Here is a 14,316-nt window from a genome sequence, read left to right as displayed (position 1 = left end):
AGAGTGGAGGCCTTTCTCGAAAGGGCCCCTCCAAGGCAGGTTTCACCAGAGCTGCTGCTTGTGTCCCAGAAAGTCCCCTGCCCCCAGCCTCAGGCCAGCCCCCCTTTCCCAGTTCTTTTTCTTGTTTAGGGAAGCAAAAAAAGAAGAAAAAGAAGGGGAAAAAAACAACAAAGTCTGTCCCACTCCAGTGAGGTAATTGAAAACAAACTTCTTCCCCACCCCCCCATTCTCCCCCCACCCCAGTTCTCAAAGTGCAGCACAGGGGAGAGCCGCCCCGGGAGCCGGGCTGCCCGCTCTGACCTGCAGCCTGGAGGGGCTGGGGCAGGGCTGGCGGGCGTCCGCCTTCCTCCGGGGGCACCAGGGCAGTGAGGGGCGCGGGGGCTCCGATGCTGTCCCGGAGAGAGGGGTCACCTTCCAGGTCTAGCCCACCATCGCCTCTGTCCCGTGATACAACAAATAAACAACTAAAGCAACTCATTACCAAACGACTTTATTGCTGGTCTGCGTCTAGAGCTCTCGGGCATTGGAGATCGAGTAACGGCCGACCCCAGATGAAAGCTGTTTCTCCGCGCTCTTCCCAGCAGTCCTCTGTAGCCGAGGAAGACCCTCCGGGGAGGGTCTAGGCTTACGGGTCCCTTGGGTATCCCGCTGAAGCGAGTCCCAACACAGGCCCGAAGGAAGGAAGAGGAGGGAGAGCACCCCACAGCCAAAGCACCCCCACCCCAACACCAGGGAAACCCACAACCTGAGCCCTGCAGGCGGAAGGAAGCCAAATGTCTTTATGGGGAAGCAGTTCACAAACGGGGTCTCTTCATTGCCTTGAATTGGAGCATTCTTGATGAGTCACCCATGAAGTCCTGGTGTTGGAACTGGTCCGGGCGCCTCGTGCTGATTAATGAATTACAAATCCCCCACCCGTGTGCACTTTCCTGGCCACTGGAAAGAAGAATGAAGAACCTCGTGAACTTGAGGGAAGAGCCCTCAGCCAAGTGCCCTCTGCTTTCCTCCCAGCCGGGCAGTGGGCCTGTGGGGCCCTCGTCCTCCCCCGCCGGGGGCATTGTGACCCGGTTAGTCACCTGCCCCGGCCAGCGCCTCACTTAGCCCCAGCTTTTGGAAGTGGGACAGGCCGCGGGACAATAGGCAAGGGGGGCGGTCAGCCCAGACAAAGGGCAGCAGGAAAAACACCATCACTCGCTTGGAGGCCAGCTCGCTGGCATTTGGGAGAATGTGTCATTGCATTTACTGGGTGTGTGTGTGTGTGGCGTGGGGGTTAGAGATGAGAAGGCAGAGGTAGGGTGAGAGCGGGACCCACGCGGGGCCGGAGCAGCACCCTAGGCCAACACGAGGGCCAGGGGAAGGAGAGGGCCGCTCCCTCCCAGAGCTCTCGGAGCTTGCAGACCGACTGATGCCCTCCCCACCTCCTCCCCCAGGAGGCCCAGGGTGGTACCACCGCAGCCTCGCCTCACCTCACCCCCCCTCGGTGTAGTGGGAGGGAAAGGAGCCCCAGAAGCCCTCCCTTCCCTCCTCCCCCCACCCCAGGGAGGGCCGCTACAATTTGTGGTTACAGCTTTACACGTCAGAAAAAAAAAAAAAACTTTGCAGAATGTCCCACACTGAAAAAAAAAAAAAATCCGAAACCGAGCGAAAAAAACCTGCGAGTGGGCCTGGCGGATGGGATTATTAAAGCTTCGCCGGAGCCGCGGCTCGCCCTCCCACTCCGCCAGCCTCCGGGAGAGCAGCCTCGCCCGGCCGGCCCGGCCCCCGGCCCCATGGACCTCCGAGCAGGTAGGAGCCTGGCGTCCGAGGCCCCGGCCCCCGCCCAGGAGCCTCGAGATCCGGTTCCGTCCTTCCCCCGGGAGCCCGGAGCCGAGGAGCCCGGAGCCGCCCCGCTAGCGAGGCTCGGGCCGGGGGAGGCACGGCTGGGCGCCCTCGAGAGCGGCCCGGCGGGGACCGCATTCCTGGAGTCCGCTCCGCGGGGCCGGGAGGTCGCAGGGAGCGCGGCCGGTAGCCCGGCAACCCGCAGACCTGGGGAGCCGGCCACCTGGAGCCCCAGCGAGGCGGGGTCCCGCCGATCCCGACGGACGGAGCCCGGCGCACAAGTCGGGGAGAGCGAGTCCGAGGCGGGCGCGGGGCTGCGGGAGGAAGACGCGGAGCGCGGGGCGGTGGGGGCCGGGGGAGGAAGAGGGGGCGGGAGGAAGGGGCGGCGGAGCGGAGCCCGGGGCCGGGCCAGCGGGCGGCGAGGGGAGGCCGACACCTCGGGCCGCGCCGCTCTCCCTCCCCGGCCCGGCGGGAGGAGAGGGCGGGAAGCGGGGCGGGCGCGAGGGGAGAGGAGGCGGAGGGCAGAGCCGAGCCTGGCTGGGCCGGGCCGGGCCGCGGGCGCGACTCGCGGCTTCCTGGCTGCGCCCGCGCGGCCGGAGCCCACCATGCTGCCCGCGGCCGGGGAGCCGGCGGCAGGTAGGGGCCGGGCGGCGGGGCGGGCGGCGGCCGGAGCCCTCCGCTCGGCCCGCGGTGGCCTGGGAGTGATTAGTGCGGGGCGGGGTGGCGCGGGCGCCGCCGGGCCGGACCGGGCGGGGGAAAGTCCGTCACCCGCCGGGGAGCGGCGGCACCGGCCGCTCGGCGCTGGCGGCCCGCGCGAGGACTGGCGACCCGGCAGGGAGTTGACGCGCGGGAAGGGGCAGCGGCCCGGCAGCGCCCGGAGCCCCGGACCCCGCCCCCGCCCCCGCCGACGGGAAGGGAGCGACCGGGCGGGAGCGGGCCGGGGGCGGGGCCGGGGGCGCCGGGGCCACACAAGGGGAAGGCGCCGCCGCCGCCGCAGGGAGGGGGCCGGGAGCGAGAGGTCACCGCCGAGGGGGGAGGGCCAGCAGGCGGCCGCCGCCGCCCGGTTCCCGGGCAGAGCCCCTCGAGGGAAACCCCACGTCCCCGAGCCTCTCGGAGCTCCCTCATCTCCGCTCTCCCCGCCTTCCTTCCCAGCAGCTGCACAAGGCGCTCCAGGAGCCCTCCCCAGGGACCCCCAATCCCAGAGGACCCGGCCCCAGTGTCCTTGCGCCCGGCCTGGCCCTCCCCCTTAGGGTAGGAGGGGGCTGCCGGGAGCAGAGAGGAGGCCGGCGGTCGCCTAGGCAGGACCCCCCTCCGCCCCCGCCCCCGAGCCTTGGAGAGAGGCCGTGGGCGGGGGCCCTGGCCACGCCGCCCTGTCCGGCGCGCTCTGTGTCGGACCGGGCGGACGTCTCCGTGCTTTCAGTGGACCCACAGACTCCTCCTGGGCTCCCAAGCACACATCACCCCCACCCCGCGGGGCACGGGGCCCGCTGCCCTGACCCACCAGACCGCCCACCACTGGCTCAGACACGCTCACTGCCCTGGAGCCACCAGGGCACAAGACAGGGATGGCAGCGGCTGTCACCCAGCAGCCCCAGAAGCCTCTCCTCCTGACTGGTGTCATGGCTCCCTCTCCCGCCCCACAGAGCCTGCACTGCTGCCCCAGCCGCACTTCTGCAGGCCACCCTGCCCGCACCAGCTAGTCTGCTGGTGACACTTCACATTCCTCCCCACAATCCCACCTGCTTGTTCACACTCTGGCTCCTGCGGTCCTTCCCAACCCCTCCCTGGCCTTTTGGATAACACCCCGATTGTTCCCTCACCTCTCCCACTGCCTTGCTTTCTGCAGGTGGCCCAGCTGCCCCGGCTCCAGCTCTCCCTGAGCACCCTGAGTCCCCATGCAGCACTGTCCAGAACCCTCTCACTCCAACGAGCGCCCGACTCCTTTGCCCACACTGACCTCACAGGACAAGGCGGCTGGCCTGCCTGGCTGCTGCTTCCACAGGCCTCAGTTTCCCCTGTGGTTCAGGCGGCAGAGAAGGACAGGGAGGGGCTGTTGAAGAGGCCGCAGAAACAGAGCCCCGTGCAGCTCTGCTGAGGGACTTCAGTGTCCCCCTCATGCAAGCCCATCACCTGATGGCTGGGTGGCAAAGCAAGGTCTCCTGGTGTCCGGGGGCCCCTGCGTACCCACTCACTAAGCCACCTCTCAGGAGCCTGGGGGCTGGGGAACCGAGGAGGGGACAGTAGCCAGGCAGCCCAGAGGAAAAGGAAGCCCTGCTGATTCTGTGGGCTTTCCCCTGGGAAGGCAGGTTAGGAAGCTCCCCCAAAGCCCTTCCTTACAGTTTCACTGGCTGGATCTCACATCACGGTAGACACCACCCCCCAAAACTGCTTCATTTCCCCAATTCCCCCCAACAGCCCCCTCCAATGGCACCAGGACTCTGTCCCGGTCTGGCCTGAGGGCAGAGCTTTCCCTTCTGGCTCCCACATTCCGCCCAACACTTCTGGAGCTTTTTGATGCCTCCCCGGCTCCTGTGCTTTCTGCTGATAGCTCGTAGCCACCAGCCCCACGTGCAGAGCCTCCGGCTGGCTTGTCCTGCCCACACTGACCTTCCTGCCACATCTGTACCGCTGAGCACCCCTCCCTCACTGGATGAGCTCAGCCTGGGGGACATAAGCTAGGGACTGAGGGGCAGCTGGCTGAAGACGTCCATACACGAGTGTGCCTGCCTGTGCAGCGTGTCAGGGTGCCCATGCACTTGCGTGGGCTGAGTGTATGTGCATGTGCACACACGTGCGTGCGGGAGTGTTCATGAGGGGGGGCCCTGGGAACCAGGGCCCAGGGATCTGGATGGAATTAGGGGCTAGCCCAGGCGGGGGGCCAGGATGGGGGGTGAGGGGGCTGTAGCAGGAAACGTGAGCTGCACTCATTAGCTCCTCACGTGCTCAGCCGGATTTATAAACACAGGGGAAGACGGGATGTAAACAATCAGTGGGCAGCAGCCAGAGGCAGAGCTGGAGCTGGGGGGGGGGGTGCGCTGGGTGGGAGCCAGGACTGGGAGAGGGGGCCCAGGACACAGCCCGCAGTGGCTAGGTCCACCTGCACACCACGAAGCCTGGAGAGGAGAGGGGTGGACGAGAGCTCCAGGGTGCCCCCTGCACTCGCCCTCCCAGGGACACCGGCAGGCTGCTCGCTAGTTACAGCTAAACCACAGGTGTTCTCTGCCGGGGATGCTGTCGGTTTTGCTGCCTGAGACATGGGAACATTTTGCCCAGAGTGAAAGCCACCGTAGCCGAGGACAGAGCCCTATCCAGTTCCCTTTCTCCTCTCCTAGCCTCTTCTCCCTCTGGATTTCTGAGACTCCTTCCCTCTTTCTGGTTCTCTCCATGGGTCAGTCAGTTGGATCCTTCTGCTCTCTCCCCTGCCCCCCCCCAGCCTGCAGTGACAGTTACCTCAGAACTGAAATATTCCTGGAAACACCGGCCTCGTCTGGTTAATTTCATGAGCCGTTTTTCTGCCCAGATGACTTAGCTCTTGTTTATCCAAAAGCTTCTCCCCCTCTTCCCCTGCTGTCCCTGTGTGGGGAGCCAGTGCTCCCCAGGGACGTCCCACAGGGCCCAGAAGGGGAGGGAGAAAACAGGACCGTAGTGGGGTTCCTGATGCCCCTCCCTGGTTGTGGGATAAGCAGAGCCCTGTCCTAGAACTCCTGTCTAACAGGGCTGCCCAAAGTGGTGGTGGTGGAGGGAGGGGTAAAGAGGCAAGGCCAGCTCCACAGTTCCCGCCTCAGCCAGGACCCTTGGCTTCCTCACTAACTGCCAGCCAGGCCAGACTCCGTCCTGAATCTGTGGCATGGCTGTCATGCTGCTACCCACCTCAGCAGGTCTCCAAACTCCAGAACCAACCAGCCCGCCCCCCAAGTAGAAACTTGGGGGTGACTCTGCCAGATAGGCAGGCTAAGGGTAGCCCAAGGCTTCATGCAGAGGAGAAGGGCCTGGAGTTGTCTTGGGATGTGAAGAATAGGAACTAGAAAGGAACTCAGAGAGTCAGCAAGAGCTCAGATGGAAAGAACAGGGAAGGAATGTTCAGATGGGAAGGTGCAGGCTGCCCACGGGGAAGAGGAAAAGGGGAGCCTGTCTCCTCAGGAAGCAGCCATGTGCCTGGTGTGGCTCTCTGCCCTAAAACACACGTGTGTGTGTGTGTGTGTGTGTGTGTGTGGGCGCATGCGCACCCTCCTCTCAGACCACGAGCCCGTCACCCAAGGGGGCAGGGCTCCTGAGACTAGCAGGACCCCCACTCCCACGCTCCATCAGTAAAGCCAGCCAGCCGAGCATCTGAAAGAGTAGAGACCGACCACTTCAGAAGTCCCCAGCTGAGCCCGACGCTGTAAGAGATGTTCTGTGCAATTTGAATCCTGAATCCTTCCAAGTTTTACCCTCTCTAAACCCCGATCCAGCATGATGACTGTGTACGTACCCTAGTCTTAACTCCGAGCCTATCCTAACTCTAAGTACATTTAAACTATTCAACCCACATCCAAATTATTTATATCAAAACAACATATGTCAGTGCAGAAAATCTGAAAGTATAAAATACAAATCAGAGGCCCTGGCCGGGTAGCCCAGTGGGTTAGAGCATTGTCCTGATATGCCAAGGGTGAGGGTTTGATCCCAGGTCAGGGCACATACGAGAATCAACCAATGAATGTATAAATAGGTGGAACAACAAACCAATCTCTCTCTCTCTCTCATCAATAAGTTTAAAAAATTAAATATAACTTAGAAGAAAAAGAACACTCATGATCTCACACCTACCCAAGCTCAAAGTTCAAACCAGCCTACTCTTAAGGCATGGCACCAGCCCATCTGAAATCTGAATCGACACATTCGCAAACCTCTGTCCCAGCCAACCCTCTGCCTGCCCAAACCTAACCACATCCCCCAGCTGGACCCAAACCTCAACCACACTCTCTCAGCCAAATCCCAATAAATTAACCTGGAACTTTAAAAGTAACCCAGTCCTTAAAGCTAACCTATGCCCAATGCCAGTTACAGCCTTACCCCATCCTAATTCTAATGGCCTTTACCCTGTCCCAATGCCCACTGAATCCTGGCCAAGTGCTCTTGACCTTGGATATCACCTAAGAGCTGGGAAAATCGTGTTTCCCAACTGCCTATGTCTGTTCTCACGGCGCTGACCCCTGGCCTATGGCCTCCCGAGGTGCCCAAACTCTCCAGCACTATCAGCTGACAAGCCCAGTTCATCGAATACATTGTTCTCTCTCCTTCTTCCTTCCATCTCTCCCTCCCTCTCTCTCTCTCCCCTGCAGGCTGACCAAAAGCCTCCTTCAGGTCAAACTTTTCCCACCTAAAGCCCTTAGATAAGAATGGGGCAAACTTCCACACTACCGCCCATCCCTGAGAGTGACCGTTCTATCCCACCCTATACTTCCACACCAGGGACCATAGCCTAGAATGTTCCCACACCACTGACCACATGAGCCAGCCCTGTGTCCTTCAGCCTGACCCCAGTGTTCTGACCCTGTACCTGGCCTCCTACAGCTCGACCGGGACTTGTTTGCTCGTTCTCGGGCGGCAGCCTCTCTCTGTTGCATCCCTCCCAGGGCTGACTGCTCGCAGCTGGCAGCTCTGACACGTGCTGTCTCCCACCCCTCGGCTCCCCCGAGCTGCAGTGGGACGCGGAGAGGAGGCTGAGGTACACCTGGAACTCGGGAATGCTGATCTGGGTTCCTAGGCCTGGCCCTCCGTGTACACACACCTACGTGTTGGCACACATACAGCGAGTGTTAGTTGACCCACAAATATACTCTCCAGTATCTACTGGCATAACACGTATAACATACATGCCTACACACACACACACTTTCTCAGGCCAGGAATGCTCCTCTCCTCCATCCCCCCTGCCTCCCATCTGGCGTCCCACCCTCACCCCTCCCTCCCATCCCAAGGTGAGGACAGACACCTGAGGGGCTGCCAGCTGCTTCCTCTAAAAGGCCAGACCCGCCCTCATGCTTCTTGCCCATCCTGTCCACAGGGGACTCGTGGGGGATGATAGCTTGCCTGTGCACCGTGCTCTGGCACCTCCCTGCAGTGCCAGCCCTCAATCGCACAGGGGACCCAGGGCCTGGTTCCTCCATCCAGAAAACCTATGACCTCACCCGATACCTGGAGCACCAACTCCGCACCTTGGCTGGGACCTACGTGAGTATCTAGGGCAACTTAGGGGTCTAGGAATTGGGTGAAGAATGAGAAGAGGAGTTGGGGGAAGAGAGACAGAGTGGTGGAGGGGTCCTGATGAATGTAGGGTGATGAGGAAGGGACCTGTGGCTCTAAACAGTCTCTGTATCTGGCATATCTCTTGCCCTTCCCTCTAGGGTGCCCCCTCCTCCCCATCCCAGGCCCCAGGACTAGGCATGTGGGCAGGCCTCGCACCCGCCTTGGCCCATTGCCCCACTGGCTGACTGCCCAGCCGCCCGCCTCCCCCTGGGGGCCGGGGAAGTCTCCTCTGTTTACACCGTGTTGTGGTGTCTCTTGCACGGGTGGGGCTGGGTGGGGATGGAGGGGCCCCACCTCCCATGCCTGTGTTCCAGCTCGCCTCTGCCCCAGACCTGGGGCCCTGCTGCTCTGGACCCATGGGCCTCCCTTCTGTCTGCCTCTCCCGTCCTAACTGGGCCTCCTAGGGGGGACTTAAGGAAAGGGCGCTGCAGGGAACCCAGGCCAGCAGTGGCAGGGGGCTCAGGGTGTGCATTGAAGTTCTGCCATAAGAATTTGGGGGCAGTCCAGAGGTGTTCAGAGAACCCAGGAGAGGAGGAAGGAGGGTCAGAGTTAGCAAGGACCATGGGGAACTGGCCCCCTCTTCCCGTGTTCCTCCTCCACATCCCAGACCCTACTCTGAAGCCAGGGAAAGAAAGGGGAGGAGGGTGGCGGGGGAGCTGGCTCCAGCCCCAGGATACACCGAGGAAATTAGTTTGTCTCTGTGCTTGTCAGCGTGTGAACCTCCCCCTGGGCCCTTGCCTATCCCAAGCCTCGCCCCTCTCTTCTCCCTTTCTCTCCCCGCGGCGCCGTCTCCCTCAGCCCTTTCCCTGGGCCCCAGGCTTCTCTCCTGGGGATTGGCAGGGCTCTGTCCTCTTCCCTAGACTGACTTCCATACCCTTCCTCCAGCCTGACTCATGAGACTGCCTCAGTTTCTTCTTACTGCAGTCCTACTGCCATGGGCTGAGCCCTTCCTTGGGGGTTAGTGTGTCCCTTCCGTCCACAGCCCTTCAGCTGGTGGGACTGGGCATGTCAAGAGGCAAATGGAACTCCAGTGCCCACAGGCCCCTCTGCCTTCTGACCTGCTTTTCCTGTCCAGAAAACCTCTGCTTCACTCTGCTACCCCCTCTAGTTCCCGACCCTTTTTCTCTCCTGGCTTTCCCTGCCAAATTTCTCTGAAGGAGTGGTCTACACCCTCTGCCTCCACTTCCTCTCCACCCACTCACTCCTTAACCCCCTGCGATCTGGCTTCCAGGCTACTGAAACGGTTCTCTCCGAGGTTGTCAGGCACGTCCTTGCCAAACCCAGCAGCACTTCCTAAGGCTCATTCTCCTTGCTCTCTGTTTTACAGCCACACTGTTGAGCACTGCTGCCTTCCTGAACTCCTCTTCTTGGCTCTGCATTCTCCTGGTCCATCTCCTACCTCTGCAGCCTGGCCTCCTGGGTCCCCATGGCTCCTCTTCTTCTTCTGCCCTGCCTCTCCGGTGGGTGGGTGCCCTCTGAAGGCCTGCACGCCCAACCAGTCGGTGAGCTCTCCCTGAGTATCTGCTGCTCAGTTTTTCTCATTCTGCACCCCTCCACAGGAGAGCTTCTCACCTTCTCATTGCTTCAACAATCACCTCCACGCAAATGACATTCATGGAGAAACTTAGGGTTGGCCTGTGAACACAGAGGCCTGGTGTAGAGGTGGGGCCAGTGTCAGGGGACACAGGAAGTAGAAGCTTAGGGGACAGGTATCTCCTGGTGGCAGCAAGCTGGCTGCTTCGCCCTCCTCCTTCCCCATCGCCCTCTCCTTTCCACAGCTGAACTACCTGGGCCCCCCTTTCAACGAGCCTGACTTCAACCCACCTCGGCTGGGGGCAGAGACTCTGCCCAGGGCCACTGTCAACTTGGAAGTGTGGCGAAGCCTCAATGACAAACTGCGGCTGACCCAGAACTACGAGGCCTACAGCCACCTTCTGTGCCACTTGCGCGGCCTCAACCGCCAGGCTGCTGCCGCTGAGCTGCGCCGCAGCCTGGCCCACTTCTGCACCAGCCTCCAGGGCCTGCTGGGCAGCATTGCGGGTGTCATGGCAGCCCTGGGCTACCCGCTACCACAGCCTCTGCCTGGTGCTGAGCCCGCCTGGGCCCCTGGCCCTGCCCACAGTGACTTCCTCCAGAAGATGGACGATTTCTGGTTGCTGAAGGAACTGCAGACCTGGCTGTGGCGCTCAGCCAAGGACTTCAACCGGCTCAAGAAGAAGATGCAGCCCCCAGCAGCTGCGGTCACCCTGCACCTGGAGGCCCATGGCTTCTGATCTTTGACCTTCACCACCTCCTCTTCCCCTCCCCTTCCAACCCTGCTCCCACTCTGGGAGGGAGAAACCTGTATGCCAACACCTGTTGAGCCAGGACACAGAAGCTGTAAGCCTCTGGCCCTTCCGGACTTGGATAGGGTGTGATGCAATAAGGCCCATCCCCTCCCCACTTCCCAAAGTTCTGCAGGTCTGGGGAAGAGGTGCAATAGGCCCTGTCCCATCCCATTTCTACAGGAAGCAATGCTCAAGGGAGCCTGCAGCGGTCCAGGTCGGTGTGCAGGCTCTCCCAGCGGCCTGCTTCCTGCCCACCGCCTGCCAGTGCCCAGCGAGCCCCTCAAGTGGCACTTCAGAAGGTGTGCCTCTAGGGCAGGGAGGGCCCCACGGCGTGTGCCTTTCCCCGGTGAAGCCCAGCGCTGCCCCACACTCCTTAGATGGGTGTTGCTCCCCTACCCCCAATTAACTCCGTACGCTCAATCAGGAAACGAACACAGTGGCAAGTCTGAACAGGAAGAGATGGGATTAAAAATGGGAGAGGTAGGGTCTGCAATGGAGGTAATACTGAAAGCAGAGGGGCAGGGACAGACTGAACCCGGGGGTCACCAAGGCACAGGGTGGCCACTGAAGGACCTTGTCTGGAATTTTCTTGCCAGCATCATGGTACCTCCTCTCCACCCGCTTTTCCAGGGTATCTGTGGGTTGCCCAGCCTGGGGAGGGCAGTCATAGCCACAGCCACGGGATTTCCTGAAAGTTTACATTGCAGTAGCATTTCGGGGGTGTGGGGGCAGCTCCCCCAGGCCCTGCACCCCAGCCCCAACCACTCATGACTCTGTTTGTTGTATTAATATTTATTTATTTGGAGATGTTATTTATTAGATTATATTTATTGCAGAATTTCTATTCTTGTATTAACAAATAAAATGCTTGCCCCAGAAGCATGCCTTTGCTTGGCCCTGCTCCTCCTCCTGGTTCCCACGCCTGCTGGGAGGGCCTGGAAATCCAAAGGTTAGCTCAGGAGATGCACAGAGCTTGGGGAAGACGCTCTCCCCATTTTGTCATGGAAGACGTGTACACAGCAGACCTCAGCCCAGCTGTCCCCATCAATGCCATGTCCCTTTAGTCCCCCCAGATGCCTTCTCGTCTGTCGTTGATCTCCCTTCTCCCAGCCTGGGCTCAGCCTGCCTCCCCTCTGTGGATTATTTTAATGTCTCATAGGCCTGTTGCTCCGCAAAGTGACTTATCTGTCCCTCTGGTGCCCTCTCCAAGCAGCTGGCCTACACACTCAGCCCTCGGTTTCCCCAGAACCGGAACCCGTAGCTGCCCCGGGGCCCCTCCTCAGCAGTGATCCTCGCCTTCCCAGTGCCCTTCCTCTGCTAGGGAAGGTGACAGACCACGGCCAAGGTGCGGTTCTCCGCTGTGACAGCTCCCTTCTCTCAGATGTGGGGCCACAGGTTCGTGGGAAAGAGGACGACTCCTACGGGAGTGCAAGTGATTGGGATGGATGCTGTGCAAGGGGTGGCCTGACCTCAAGCCCCAGTCCCCTAATCTATGAGCAGAATGACCTCGGACAGGCTCTGCAAAGCTCTCCATCTGTTTCCCCATCTATAAAATGGGCATTTTAAGTACCCTCATAAGATGTTGGGAAGGACATGAGAGAATGAAGTTAAGATGCTTGGCTGCAGCAGCAGTGATTGGTAAACATTACTCGGGACATATGGCCTGTCTTGACACTGGTGAAGAGCCACTGGGTCACTTAATGGGCTAATGCCCCCAGGTAACCTGTGGATATTTTACAAGAGCCTCCTGGAGGCAGTGCTCTAAGCGAAGGGGTTAACAAGTGGCAGTGATGTCATTCGGTTGACAAATACTTTAAAGACATTACCTGCCCATTTACTAGGCTAACCGGTGTAGAAAAGATTTTAAAAAGTCCACACCTAACGTGGCTCCTGCCCTTACCAGGAGCCTGTGATCTACCCGGGAAGAGAAGACCAGCTTACCCGAAACGATAACAAAAGCAGACATGTGCAGCGTGTACTGGGAGGTCCCCACACGAACCACTGGAAAAGGGAGAGGCCGGAATGTAGGTGCAGGAGCTATTGGACTTGCTTGTGGGCGGGGCAAGCCAGGCTCCGCTGAATGTCCCTGAGTCACCTGGCCCAAGTTGGAGGGAACATGCCCACCCTGAGGGGTCCGGGCTCTGCAGGCGGAGGCATCTGCCCAGGCATGGCCCTGCCTCCTGCCTCACAAGACAGACAGGAGAGGGCGTCTGTGCTGCCTCCACGCAGGGGCAAGATGAGCAGCAGCCTGTTATATGTAAGGCCCCGGGCAGGGGGCTGTACAGAACCCAGGGCGAAGCGGGGATGTCCCACACTACTGCGGGTTTACTGGGGGCAGATCGGAGACTTTGCCATCTGTCTGTCTCAGCTCGCGCTCCAGCCCAAAGACAGTGTTCAATTAGTGTACTGAACAAAACAATCTGGAAAAGGGACTAGGCTCCCCCTCTCCAGAAATGCTAGGATCCAAGGTAGAATTTGATTAGGTGCAGAAATAGGCAGGGGAAATACCGTGGATGTCAAGGAAGGAGTGATTACTCCCAGTTGGGTGTGGGTTCTGCTGGTCTGTGAGCCCTGGAGGGGGACAAGGGAGCGTCTGAGATAACTGCTGTGTTTCAGTGTCTTGAACATACTTCGTGCTTTTGCATAGATGTAGAAGGTAGGATTTGACCCCATTCTGAGAGGGGAACAGGACAAAGGGTAGCTAAGTGAGTCCAACCCCCTTTTAAGGAGGCAGTGTCTGAAGGGGGGGCTCTGTGATGTACTCATCTTTGCATCCCTGCGGCATTTTAGCACGATGCTGGGCACAGACTAAAGTTCTCCATAATTTGACTTAAACTGATTTAAAGTGTGTCGACACATTGGTATATGAGAAAGCAAAAGAGGAGAGCAGCTCCTCTTTTTTTAAGGAAGCAGCTGACAGAATCAGGTGCCCCAGAAGAACTGAAAGAACACGGGAAAACCCACCGGCTTTGGGAAATCAGGAAGTCACTGGCGACCTTTGCAAGAGCAGCTGAGAGGCGGATATCAAATCGTGAGATTCAAGGAGAAGATGAGAAGAAGCAGAAGGGGTAAATATATTTCCTCAGGAGTTTGGTGGTAAAGGGAATATCTGGAGAGGATAGCGAAAGCATGGAAGATTGTTCGGTTGGTTTGTTTTCGTTGTTTGCAAACAGAAGAAACCTAAACATGTCATTGAGGCGTGAGGGGTGGCAGCTGGAGGGGAATGGAGAGACTTGAGGAGTGGAATCAGAGACCAGCACAGGAGAATCAGAAGGTTTCTGGGCAGCCACATGGGACCAGGTGACATCAGCAAACACAAGTCTGTAGTCCCTGACCCTTTTGACATGGATTATGACATGCCCTACCATCCCTAGCAGGCCAGAGCTGCCTATCAGTGGGGGGCGGAGTTGAGAAAGGGCATTTCCCAAGGCTGAGGCCTGGCCAGACGGGAATGGCAGCAAATCACAGGACAGACCCTAGAGTGTTAGAAATTATACTGTGGCCCGGTTGGTGTGGCTCAGTGGATTGAGCACCGGCCTGCGAACCAAAGGGTGGCCAGTTTGATTCCCAGTCAGGGCACATTCCTGGGTTGCAGGCCAGGTCCCCAGTTGGGGGTGCGTGAGAGGCAACCACACATTGATGTTTCTTTCCCTCTCTCCCTCCCTTCCCTTCTCTCTATAAGTTTTTTTTTTAAGAAGAAATTATACGGTGGGATGGCCATGAGCCTCACAAGGCACAGTGCAGGCATGTAGGTAGCAAAGGGAAACAGCAGTGAGTGACCTGAGAAGGGCGGGGGCAGGGGGAGCACTGGCATTCACTCCAGCTGAGGATGCAGAGGGTACACCCTAGGATCACGGCAGGGGAGGTGGACACAGAGGAG

General features: G+C 59.5%; 1 protein-coding gene across 4 annotated transcripts; it reads left to right on the top strand.

Moving 5' to 3' along the window:
* Window positions 1-1,628: 1,628 nt before the first annotated feature.
* On the top strand, window positions 1,629-11,305 carry CLCF1 (cardiotrophin like cytokine factor 1). Of its 4 annotated transcripts, none has more exons than XM_037135263.2 (3): window positions 1,629-1,785; window positions 7,868-8,034; window positions 9,888-11,305. In XM_037135263.2, the coding sequence occupies exons 1-3, from the start codon at window positions 1,770-1,772 to the stop codon at window positions 10,380-10,382; spliced, it is 678 nt and encodes a 225-aa protein (XP_036991158.1). In that variant the 5' UTR covers window positions 1,629-1,769; the 3' UTR covers window positions 10,383-11,305. The 4 variants fall into 4 exon arrangements, with proteins under 4 accessions (XP_036991158.1, XP_036991156.1, XP_036991155.1 ...); XM_037135261.2 differs by lacking the exon at window positions 1,629-1,785 and adding an exon at window positions 4,891-6,199; XM_037135260.2 differs by lacking the exon at window positions 1,629-1,785 and adding an exon at window positions 4,891-6,281.
* The last annotated feature ends 3,011 nt before the right edge of the window (window positions 11,306-14,316 follow it).

The sequence above is a fragment of the Artibeus jamaicensis genome, unplaced genomic scaffold, assembly GCF_021234435.1.
Source record: "Artibeus jamaicensis isolate MK-2021 breed Jamaican fruit bat unplaced genomic scaffold, CSHL_Jam_final contig_3109, whole genome shotgun sequence".
NCBI lineage: Eukaryota > Metazoa > Chordata > Mammalia > Chiroptera > Phyllostomidae > Artibeus > Artibeus jamaicensis.
This window is presented reverse-complemented; position numbering and strand designations above follow the sequence as displayed.